At 37.1% G+C, this 13,177-nt stretch overlaps 1 protein-coding gene across 3 annotated transcripts in view; it reads right to left on the bottom strand.

The window, feature by feature from the left end:
- Window positions 1–13,177, bottom strand: part of RPS6KA5 (ribosomal protein S6 kinase A5) — a 188,647-nt gene that overhangs the window by 97,722 nt on the left and 77,748 nt on the right. For all 3 annotated transcript variants that reach the window (XM_012453114.3, XM_012453113.2, XM_012453115.2), the window contains exon 3: window positions 11,508–11,726. In XM_012453114.3, coding sequence (XP_012308537.2) covers window positions 11,508–11,726 — 219 coding nt within the window. The remainder of the gene's footprint in view (window positions 1–11,507; window positions 11,727–13,177) is intronic.

The raw sequence follows: 13,177 nt of genomic DNA on the forward strand, positions 1-13,177 counted from the left end.
CAAATACAAGGCACTAATACTAGTTGCAAGGAATGAATAAACATGTGATATTGCAGTAACTAACTGCTGTAGCCACATGGGTATTAGGGTAGATTCTTTATCTCAAGCTTCAGCACTGATATGGAAATAGAAAAGAAGGGGGAAAGGAAAAGGGAACTGGTAATAACAGTAAGAACATCTTTCCTGATGGGCATGTCTCAAGTTCTGATCTCTTTCAAGAGAAAAATTCAGAATAAGTCGTCACACTTACTCTGTTTACAACTGAAGAACAAAGGAAGACTATCAACAGTCCATCTTTTTGATAATAATTAAAAACAAATAGGTAGGGCATAACTCTAATACATGTTCTCAGAAGCCGTCAGGTCAAATTCGTTAATGTGACTCTTCAAAAAAACATTTATCATCCCACTGAGATTGATTTACGGTCCCTACAATGGAATATCTTATATGGTCTGTATGCCAATGACTTGTTTCTTCATTAAAAGACATTTCTTTGCCATGATATGATTATATTTTAATTCTTTTGTATTTGTTAAATGATCTTCTTTATATGTAGGATGACGAATATTCTATAACTGCAAAAAATTAATATAAATAATTATAACTCCCACATAAGATTATCATGAGGATTAAATGAGCTGCTGAGGATTATGGGCCAAGCATACAGTAGGCATTTATTAAATAACTAATAGCTCCTAATATTATTTATGGTATCAATTCCAGTTTATAGACGAAAAATACTGCCAAGTTTAATTATAATGACTTAAATATAAAAATAAAATTTATTGTACCCTGACTTACATACTCAATGTGGTTATAATTTTAAGACTTCTGAACGCTTAACATATATTTCCATAAAGTACTACCAGGATCTAATTACTTGTCAGTATTAAGCCTAAGAGAGACTTTCTTATATAATTGATATTTCAGTGCAATCCTAAGTTTTAAAATTGTAGAGATATCTGGTTTTTATTCAAGTGCAATTAACTTGCTTTTAAAGATTTTTATGTTCTGGTATTTGGAATGCCAGATGAAGCACTCTGATACTGTGTCTCTAAGAAGCATAAAAATAACACAGAAATCACACAAATAATGTGAAAATTCAAAAACATAAAATTTCTCCCATTTTAAAACACACTACCATCCTCCCTAAATCCCACGTGTCCCATCTTGTCTTTCTTCTTTCTTTTACTGCCAAACTTCTTTAAAGCATGGTCTACATGGCTGATGCTCCTTACCCACTGTTTCCTTCATATTGCTGCTATAACAAGTTACCACAGACTTGGTGGCATAAACGATATTTATTATTTTATAATTTTGTACATTACAAGTCTGACATGGACATCACTGGGCTAAAATCAAGGTGTCAGCAGGACTGCAGTTCTTCTGGGGCTCCAGGGAAAAATCTGTTTCCTGACCTTTTCTAGCTTCTAGACAGAGGTCACCCACATTCCTTGGCTTCTGGCCCCTTCCCTCATCCTAAAAGCCAGCTATGGCAGCTGAGTCACTTCTCACATCACATCACCTGATCTTCTCTGTAGTCACATCTCCCTCTCACCCTCCTCTTTCCTCCCTCCTTCCTTCTTCCTATTGTGTAAGGACCCTTGTGGTTACACTGGCCCCACCTAGATAATTCAGAATAATCTCCCAATTTTAAAGTCAGCTGATTAGTGATCTTAATTTCATCTGTAATCTTAATTATTTTTTACCATGTAGCTCAACATATTGACAGGTCCTGGGGAATTATAATATGGGCATCTCTGGGAGGCCATTATTCTGTCTACCACAGCCTCTATTCATTCCTTAACATGCTACAGTACAACTTCCACCTCCATAACAACACCATAACCTAAAAAATCTCTTGTAACTAGAGTCAATGAATACTTTTCAGTCCTCATATTACTTAACTTTTTGCCTTTGCAAACCAAGGAAAAGAATATTTCGAGGGCAGCAGAGTGGCACAAGAACTGCCTCTATGGATCAGCCCAAATTGAGCTCCTCAAAAATGGCTATGTTAATTCACTGAATTTTGGGGCAGTTATGTAGAAAAAGACAACTGATATATTAGTAACTTGTAGATTATGCTTGTAACTTAGTGATTTGTTCGGATCACAGAGTTAATAATCAAAACAATCTTTTTATTTTTCCAGAATGATAGCCCTTTACACATCTGTCATGATATTAGGGAAACAATTTAGATTTCATTTCGATGACACATAATTTATGCAGATATTTAACAGAAGCAAGTAGATTTCACTTTGTTATCAGGAAATAATAACACTTCCTTCTTGGATTCAGAACAGCAAGCCATATGTGTATATGTGAGTTTGTATGTATATGGAAAGGCAGGTAGAGAATGGAGGAGAGAAAAATAGCCTTTAAACCAGCAAATTTGTTTCTTAAAACAGTAAATTAATCCTGATAATTGAACTGAAGATCTCTACAAAATTTCCAAGATTCTTAAGCAATGCATATCATTTTGATAATTAATATCTTATGGTTAATGTTAGGGTAAAACAGCACCTGCTCTCAATCAAAATTCTAACTTTCTAAGCACATAACTGTTGCAGTTTCAAGCTGCTCGTCTTTGCACATCTGATTTGACTTAATGTTGAACCCAGAAATCTCTCCATTGTTCTACAGTTCATACACTTTTATTAGCAGATGGAGAAAGTGAAATTCACAGAGACACTGGGTTATATAAGCTTTAAAGTATTACTAAAAACTAGAGCCTAAATAGCCCATTTTCCATTGAAGATGCAAAAGGATAACCACAGAAAGGGCTAGTAAGCTTATTTTAAGGCTATGTCTTGTTCGTGCAATTGCATGGAAGTCAGCTTGTAGGAGGGTAAGTCGCAGAGTTAACAGAAATCCCACATCTCCTGCTTTCAAGGAAAGATTCTGTTCTGCTTTCACTCTCCAAACACCCAAACATCTACTTATTTCCAGTAATACTCTGGCTGACCTCTAGACATCTAAGTTTTCTATTTCAAATTCTCCTTGTTAGAATTTCTCTCCCTCATATTTCTTCTTATGGTGGCACCTTCCAAAGACCTGTTATTAATTTCCACAAGCCCCCTATGATTCAGACCATTTCTCTTTCTCTGTCTCTCTGCACTGTTACTTGGTCTTTTTTTTTTTTTCTACAAATTTTCCTCTTCCTTCAGATACGCTTCACTTTCATGAACTCCCATACCTTCTATTCTCATTTCTACCTACTTTTTCCTCCTCTGAACCACCTAAATCTCTCTTGATAGCTCCCTTTTCTTATCTTCTATCTAAAATATGTCTTAACGTGACATGCCACACAAACCTGAAAGTCATATTTCTTTTTAATGTCATGCCAAAGCCATGTCAGTTTATTTTTCATTTGGTTTTAGCTCAACATTCTAATAGTATACTCTATAAATGCATTCCAGCTTATCAAAATCATTACAAAGTTCTGACTAAGAATATCTATCAATCTTGTGAATTAGTCATATTTACTTCAAAGCAAGGAAGTGCTTTCAGTTACTGTCTGTTTTGTCATACTAGTGACTGTAATATATCATGAACCATTCTGTTACAATCTCAGCAAGCATCCTCACCCTTGCAATTATTGAGATGAAACCAACACTCAAAAGTGAAACTTTAATTTTTAAGTACCTTTTAACTCCACTGAAAGGATGACTCATGATCAAATAACTGTCTACAAGGCTGGGATGGCATTCATTATTGAAAATGATCCTTGGCATCATCTTTACAAATACTTTTGTTATTTGCTTCTTTAATGTCTTGTGAATTCTACTGATTAATGTGACAGTTTATTACAGTCATAGATCAGCTGGTGTTTTAACAAAATCACCACTAACAGAAACCAGAGAATATCAAAAGAAAAATTATTTTTTACAGATTATTTTCCACACAGAATTCCCTCCCAGTGTTATTTGAAATAAATACAAGTTTTAAGAGAAAGAGATAGATAAAAATATTTTTATATCTCTTGTAACCATGCATAAGTACAGAAAAAGTTATAAAAGGAGACATGGTCTCCACGTTACAAGATTTAGGAAAAGTAAAAGAAATATAAAGGGAAAAATCCATCAAATCCAATGATGTCATTAGATATAAATCAGAGCCTAAAAAGTTATTAATGCTGTAGAATTTTTTTAAAAAATAATCAGAAATGTGACTTACAATCAACGAGTTTAAAGCAGGGGTCAACAAATTATAGCCCAGAGGCCAAATCTCGTCCACCACCATTTTTGTAAATAAAACTTTATTGGAACGGTCAGGTGCGGTGGCTCACGCCTGTAATCCCAGCACTTTGGGAGGCTGAGGCAAGCAGATCACTGATGTCAGGAGTTCAAGACCAGCCTGACCAACATAGTGAAACCTTGTCTCTACCAAAAATACAAAAATTAGCCAGGTGTGGTGGCACAGGCCTGTAATCCCAGTTGCCTGGGAGAACTGCTTGAACCGGAAGGCAGAGGTTGCTGTGAGCAGAGATCACACTACTGTATTCCAGCCTGGGTGACAACAAACTCTGTCTCCAAAAAAAATTTACTGGAACCCTGCCATGCCTACTTGTTTACTACTGCCTATGGTCAAAAAGACTTTAAGGCTTACAAAGCCTAAAATATTTACCATCTAGCCCTTCACTGGTCAAAGTGTTGGTGACTGATTTAGAGGATGGCAGATACAATATAAATGAATAGAAGGCAATTACAAGAAAATACAGCATAGTGTAGGAAACAATTACACATACTCAGTTCAAGTAGAAATGCTAGTGTATTCCATATCTGGCTACTAAAAGCAAAATGTCACAGGTAAGCAACTGGCAAGATAATACTAACATTGTAATAATCTTATCATTTGGAGAACTCTGTGCAAACAAGGCAATTTTATGCCAATGGAACAAGCCCCATCAAGAAGTCTACAGTGAGCCATGAATAGCAGGAGCATGACAGCAGCCTAGACATGAATCTCTACATCTGCTCCTAAAACATCTTTACAAGCAGCCAGAAAAGCTGTAAACCTCCATGACCTATTCCTTCAACAAAACTGAGAGAAAGAAAACCCACATACACCAACATGCTGCAGGGCAGGCTGAGAAGGAACAGGGCAAGACATGAGCAATGTGGGAAGGTAGGAAAATACAGTAAGGTACCAGGATATAAAACTAATATATAAAAGAAATAGCTTTCAGCTAGACAGTATGGTGGAAGAGAAGACCTCATTTACAAAAGCAACAGATGACAGAATATCTAAGATTCACTTAAAAATGTGGCTAGGAAGTAAATGCTAAAACACACCTGAGGGTCTTAGAAGGATTCCAACATGAGAAGACATACCATGTTCTTGAATAGGAATAACCAATATCATAAAAATGTCAAGTATCCCTAAATTAATTTTTTTAATTTTGCAGCAATTCTAATGAAAATACCTTAAGTTTTTTTCCCCAAAACCAGACAATGTGATTCTAAAGTTCATGCTAAAAAATAAACCAATAGAAAGAGCTCTTCAATAAACTCTGAAAAATAAAGACAATGAAAGATCGGGGCAGAGGGCAACTAATCTTACCAAGAATTAAAATATATTGCAAAACCTTGATGAATTAAAACAGTATTATACTGGCACATGACTTAACAAATCAAACAGAAAAAAATCAAATAATTCCAAACATATGAGAATTTCATAGAGGAAAAAGGAAGCATCTCAAGTCCATGTAAATGTGGACTTGTTACTAAACAGTGTTGGGGAAATTAGCTATTTGAAAAAGATTAAGTTGGATCCTTATTTCATGTCATACTCCACATGGATCAAAGCTCTCTATGCAAAAAATAAATCATGCAAGTACTGGAAGAAGACATCAGAGAATTCCTTTACAAACTCAGTAGAGGAGTAGAGGAGGTCTTTTGGCTATGCCTCAAAATCACAAGCCATAAAAATAATTTTTAAAATAAATTCTACTATACATAAATTTTTGCATGGTAAAAGCATCATAACCAAACTCCAAAAAAAAAAAAAAATATGTGGGAAACAGGGGAAAGTATTTACAAAGCATACCAGAAATGATTAATTACTTTATGAGCTTCTAGAAATTGAGGGAAAAAAGGAGGCAAAGGGTACAAATAGATAATTCTCAGAAAAAATACATATAGCTTTTTAAGCATGTGAAAAGATGTTTGCCCTCACTCAGAAAAGAAAATTAACTCTATAATGAAACACTCACCTATGAGACAAGCAAACACTCAGAAGTTTGAGAATACATTCTGTGGAGAAACAGGCACTCTCATACAATGCTGATGGGAATGTAAAATGGTAAAACTTCTTTTGAAGCATATCTGGCAAAATCAGAGATGGTAAAAATTTTGGGTTGGGTGTGGTGGCTCAAGCCTGTCATCCCAACAGTTTTGGAGGCCGAGGAGGATGGATCACTTGAGGTCAGGAGTGAGCCTCCTGTTGGAGACCATCCTAGCCAACACGGTGAAACTCCCTCTCTACTAAAAAAATACAAAAATTAGCTGAGTGTGGTGGTGTGTACCTGTAGTCCAAGCTACTTGGGAAGCTGAGGCAGGACAATCACTTGAACCCAGGAAGCAGAGGTTACAGTGAGCAGAGATCATGCCACTGCACTCCAGCCTGGGCGACAGAGCAAGACTTCATCTCCCCCACCCCGCCCCAAAAAAAAAGAGACAGCAAAAACATAGACCCAGCATCTCCCTTCATCACACCTACAGGTTTTTTTTTTCCCCACACAAGTAGAAAATGACATATGTGCAAGTTATACCCTGAAGCATCCTCCTAAGAAAAGATTAGAAACAATAACCCAAAGGTCCCTTCACAGGGAACCAATTAAGTACACAATGGAATGGAATGAAGGACTATGCAGGAATAAAAAAAGAAAAACGAATATCTTTATGAATTATATGGTGTACATATGTTATGTTACATTACAACCACATGTTATACTATGTTAAAACTACAGCATCAGACGAAGCGCAGTGGCTCAGCAGTGGCTCACGCCTATAATCCCAGCACTTTGGGAGGCCAAGACCAGTGGATCACTTGAGGTCAGAAGTCCAAGACCAGCCTGGCCAACATGGTGCAACCCCCATCTCTACTAAAAATACAAAAATTAGCCAGGTATGGTGATGGGCACCTGTAATCCCAGCTACTTGGGAGGCTGAGGCATGAAAATCACTTGAACCTGGGAGGTGGAGGTTACAGTGAGCCAAGATTGCACCACTGCACTCCAGCGAGGGTGACAGAGCGAGACTCTGTCTCAAAAAAAAAAAAGAAACCATACTGTCCAAATGCCACCCAGAATATTTTCACTTCTAGGAGATAAAATAAAATCTTATGATAAGGAATCAGGCTGTCACTATGTAATCTAATCTTAGAATCACTGGGATTTAATTAATTGGGAACAATTGGATAATAGATTTCTCCTAATGTGATATAACATGAAATATACATCATTTATGGTGCATTGCAGCTCAAAAATGTTTAAGTTCAGTCTACTGAGCCTTTAGATCTAGCTTCCCAGTTACTACTAAAATTCAGCAGAGGCAAAAATAAGTTAAAAGATACTACAAAGACACAACCAAGTGAGTGTTCTTGGATTGGACAAACAGCTATAAAGCATAATTATGTTACAATCAGTGAAATATAAATATGGACATGTGTGACAGATGGCCATGAATTCTTTCTATTTCCCTTCTTCAAGATGTGAAGTCTATTTCCCCATCACTTGAATCCAGGCTGGTGTAGTATTGAGAGTGAGGCTAAGTGAGTTCCAGTGTCTAGCCTCAGGAGGCCCAGTACCCTCCCCTTTTGCTCTCTTGGCAGTAGCTGTTAGCTGCCCTGATACTAACCATGCTATGAAAAAGCTGATCTACTGTACTGGAGGATGAGAGGCCATATGGAGGAGAAAAGAGGTGGCCCAGCCAACAGCTAGCACCAATTACCAGACATGAGAATGAAACCATCTTAGACCTTACAGCCCAGCCAACTTTCCATCTGAACACCAGGTGAGTGACCCCAGGTTAATCCATCAGAGAACTGCTCTGATCAGCCAACTCACAGGATCATGAGAAAATAAATCATTGTTTAAAGTTATGAAATTTTAGATGGTTTGTTATATGGCAATAAATAACTTGTAAAAATGGGTTTTAAATAAAAATTTATTAGCTGGGAAAAGTAGGCATCATTAACTGAAAGATCTGCTTACAAATCACATACTGGACAAACTCATTTTGATAAAACACACACACAGACATACAGACAAAAAGACCTAGAAGAATATATACTGATAACAGAGGGGTTTACAATAAGGTACACTGTGGGTAGTAAAAATATGTTTTTATTTTCTTATTTTTGCTGTCCTGTACCTTCTGTATGCATATATAATGCTTTTGCAGTAATAAAACTTTAAAAATGCATATATATATTTTTAAAAAGGTTTATAGTATTTACTTAGTCATCAGACAAATTGTCAGCAAGGTCCCTGAAGAGCTAGACACGTAAGTTCCTACTAATATCTCACAAAAAGCTGGATAAAGTCAGTCAATCAATAAACCTTTTGAGACTGTTATAGGCTGAACTGTATCTTCCCAAAACTCATTATGTTGAAGTCCTAGCTTCTAATACCTCAGAATGTCACTGTAAATGGGAGTTAAAATGAGACCCCTAGGGTGGACCCCAAAGCAATCTGACTGGTATCCTTATAGGAAGAAGAAATTTGGGCACAAAAAGAGATAGCAGGGGCACACATGCATAGGGGACAACATGTGAAGAGACAATAAGAGGGTGACTATCTGCAAGCCAAGGAGAGAGGCCACAGAAGAAACCAACCCTAGCGTCACACTGACCTCGAACTTCCAGTCTCCAGTACCGTGAAAAAATAAATTTCTGTAGTTTAGGCCACCCAGTCCTAGCAAACTAATACAGGGACCAAGTGTATAGCATGATATTTGGGAAACTGACCTAGTGGCATTAGAGCACTGCAAACAAATAATTGAACCATAAAAATAGTTTATATTTCTCTTCTAAATTCCTGGAAAGTTTTCATCTTTAAAAGTCAAATAACTGCTTTGGCACAAAGAATAAAATAAATTAATGTGACCAGAAGATAAAACAGCATGCTTTCTAAATGCAATGCCTCTCTCATTGTGGAATGAATATGTTGTCTAGTTCACATTCCACTCTTGAGTTAGCATAAGAAATGGGTTTTCTCGTTTTGTTTTGGATTTGTTCATTAAGGGCCAACGACAAAGAGCAAAAGTAATGGAGGGCCAACAATGAAAAAGCAACATGATTAACGACTATTGTTGTCTAGCCAAATACAAAGCATTTCACTCATATCTACTCCTAAATTTAAAGTGTGTTATAAAAATTATAATATTTAAATAATTTTTAAAAACATATTGAGTATAGTTAAGAGAACAGAAAAAAAGAAGAGAGGAGGCAGAAAGGGTGGGGGGCAGGCTAGAACATAATAATGCAGAGTCCAGGAACCTGTTTTCTTAACAGCTTCTGACTCAGACAACCTTAGACACATGATTTAACTTTTATGAGTTTTATTGTCAAGGAAGAAACTTGAACAAGATAATCATTTCTCAAACAGTCCTCATGGACTTCCTAAGGCTTTCCTGTAAATTATTCTAGGGTAAAGAACAGAAATAAACTGGTAGGGCTTGGTACCCTTAGGCCAGATACAAGCAGAGCTACTCCTTTCCATTTGTTTTCCATTTGAATTTGTGTATGTTCATCTGTGGGAAGGGTACTGCACTAAAAATACTTGAAACTGTTGTATCAGAATGCTCTGTCACCTCCAACAGTCTTATTGTTCATGTGGGTAGATACTAAAGACATACATATGAAAAAATCAACAACACAGCAGATACACACAGGAGGCAGAATGAAGGGCCAAATGATATTGACTCACTGGAACAACAGGCAAATGATAACATTAATGGGGACTCTAAGAGGACAGAAGAGAGTGCGCTCTACATGAATAAAGATTGAGAATTGTTAACTGATGGTAAGTATTGCAAAATGAGCATGAAGTGAAATGTCATGGCTCAAAAGGTGAATGCAATCTTAGGTATCATTAATAAAAATATAGTTTCTAAAATAAAAGCATTCAACAAAATGGCCAAATATATATTAAAAACTGGTTTATATTACCAATAATCAAAGAATACAGGCAGCAACTTAGGGAAACAGAAGACAGACACTGGAATGAGTCAGACTTGAGCCCCAATCTTCAAGCATACTTCAATCCTATGTAACTTCAGGACTGCAGCTTCCAGAAAGTTGACATCATTAATGAGGGGATCCTGTAGTGTCTAAGGGTCAGTGATATTATGGAATACACCTAGTATAACAGCTAGCATATTGTAGGCACTCAAGAAATAGCTAATGCTTGCAAGGCACTCTGTGAAATTCTAGCTCATCTAATCCTTACCATAAAGCTAGGAGAGAATTATAACACATATATGCAAATTAACAAAGCATGGGACCAAAATGGTAACAGACGAAATCTTCAATGATGGTAGAATACTAAAAGCACTGCCATTTCTCTAGTGGGAACAGAAAATGATGTAACTTTTCTGCAAAGCAATCTGACAATGTGTTACTGAGGACTTTTCCAAAGATCATATATCAGGTCCAGCTCTATTTGAGAAAGGAATGGATTCAGAAAATACTAGGGTGGAAATGGGAGTGTAAATGGCTGACTGATTAGTGGCTAACCAAGTTTTTCACCAGGAACGCAAAGCATCTCTAGGAACAGAAGTCTTTTCTTTCTTTTTTATTTTTCCCCATTACTGGTTTCCATGAACGTCCCATTGTCAGCCTAAACCTGTTCATTCTGAGAACTCCTAAAGCAGAAATTGGCCCACTTCACCAATCAGTTCCTCACATTTGAATGGAAGCATACTGCCCAGGGAAGTAGATACTTCTAACAATTCAACTGTTTCTTAAGATTAATAAAGGAAGGGCTGGGAGTGGCAGGTCACACCTGTAATCCCAGCACTTTGGGAAGCCAAAGCGGGCAGATCACTTGGGGTCAGGAGTTCGAGACCAGCCTGGCCAATATGGTGAAACTCCATCTCTACTTAAAATGCAAAAAGTAGCTGGGCATGGTGGTGCATGACTATAGTCCCAGCTACTCGGGAGGCTGAGGCAGGAGAATCACTTGAAGCTGGGAGGCAGAGGTTGCAGTGAGCTGAGACTGAGCCATTGCACTCTAGTCTGGGTGACAGAGCTAGACTGTCTCAAAAAAAAGTGGGGGGAGGGTTAATAAAAAGGTGTGGAATAGAAGTATGTAAATTCTTTCATAATGGGAGGCCTCAAATCCAGAACAATGCATGATATTTTAGGAGATGCCGCAACAAAGAATAAGAAGCAAAATAGTTCACTTCTTCTAAGTCCAAAGTATCTTGCCTTTTGAGTACATTATAACTTAAGACCCAAGGAGAAAGGTTTTCATAAAAAGTCTGATAACAACTGACACTTACCTAAAATGAGATGAAGTTTGGTTTCTGTCTGGAAAGCGTAATGTAATGTCACCAAAAACGGCGACTGCCTAATGTGCTCCAGGACTTGCCGTTCTGTCCTTGTATGCTCTGTGGTTTTGGCCTTTTGAACTATTGTTGCCTTTTTCAAAACTTTCATGGCATACAGCTTTCCAGTATCATGTCCACTTATTTTACGAACTAGAAATACTTTTCCATAAGCTGAAAATGAAAAGAAAAAATAAGAAGAATTAAAATGCTACACAAGAAAAACGATAATTTAGTGGAAATAAATTTCTTTAACGCACAGAAAATACACTCTTTAAAGAAAAAGTATCTTTGGTACCAGCTTAAATAGTTCTTTAATAGATTTCTTCAATTTTATACCAAATATATTTCTAGGTCTAACCCTCAATGTTTACATATCCAGCCACTGCTGACAAAATTATGCTTTTACTCTTTTACTGTTATTCTCTCCTCAATATTTTTAGCTGTAGGAAACTAGCTGTTATTATGGTCAACTAACCACAATCCAATTCTGGAACAACCAGGACATTTTAGACATCAGATAAAACTTCTAGGTATATATATATATTTGTTACTGATATAGACAAATGAAAGCAGTTCTCAATAAGAATTTCTTATACATATAAATCAAATGCCTCAATTATTCCTCTATAGTTATAAAAAAAAGCCTAAAGCAACATAAGCTGACATTATATGAACAAAAGAGATCTTGAGACTTAAAATATAAAAAGATCCTAAATTGCATGCAATACAGACAGAAGCCCTTTTGTATCTCTGGACATTAATTTACAGCTTAATGGGTCAACCTCGCCACTCTTTTCATAAGAAGGACTCTTTGGGCATGATCCTATGTGTGGTGCCCCTCCTCCAGGTAGAGGAACTGGGGCCATGTGGGCACTGTGCCTCGTGGACAGAGCAGGTTCTCTGCATTTATTTTCTTAGAAAAGTGGGCTAGGGCAGGAAGAAGTGGAAGGAAGAGGAAGGAAGAAGGAAAGGCAAAAAAATCCAAAAACACTTTGGGAATGAAAAGGTGAGTCCCTCACGTCATTCCTACAAGGTATCAAATCTCTATAGCTAATCTCTTTAAAAAGACAAATGCTTTCTGGGAAGTTTAAGTCCAGTCTGCCTGTTAAATGTCTTAATCAGACCATTATCGAGTCAGTTGGGTTTTGGCCCAGATCAGTGTTCACACTCTGCAGTATTTACCACCTAATTCTATTGTAATCCACCCACTAGAAGAAGGGAGCTTTAAGGGAAGGGCTCTTGTACTCTGTATGTTATTTAGTTCAGTACTTCGACTGGATTAGTACCAACACATGATGAGCAAGGGATCGGTGAAAGACTAAAGTAATAATCCTTAGAAGGAGTGCCAACACTTATTAAGGACTTGCCTATGCCAGGCTCTGCACTAAATATATTGATTCACTTAATCCTCACAACAGCCACTTTACCCATGAGGAAATGTGTTCAGAATAGTTACAGAATTGGCCCTAAGACTGGGGCAAGAAGCAGCAGAACTGATTCAAATGCAAACAGTGTGACTCCAGGGACCACACTCTGAACCATAATGAACAAAAAAGTGATACCTCCCAAGTGCTAGTAATCAGACATTCTGGATCTTAATACAACCGGTACTGACTGTAAAC

Source organism: Aotus nancymaae, unplaced genomic scaffold, assembly GCF_030222135.1.
Source record: "Aotus nancymaae isolate 86718 unplaced genomic scaffold, 86718_ANA_hifiasm-v0.15.2.pri h1tg000011l, whole genome shotgun sequence".
Lineage (NCBI taxonomy): Eukaryota > Metazoa > Chordata > Mammalia > Primates > Aotidae > Aotus > Aotus nancymaae.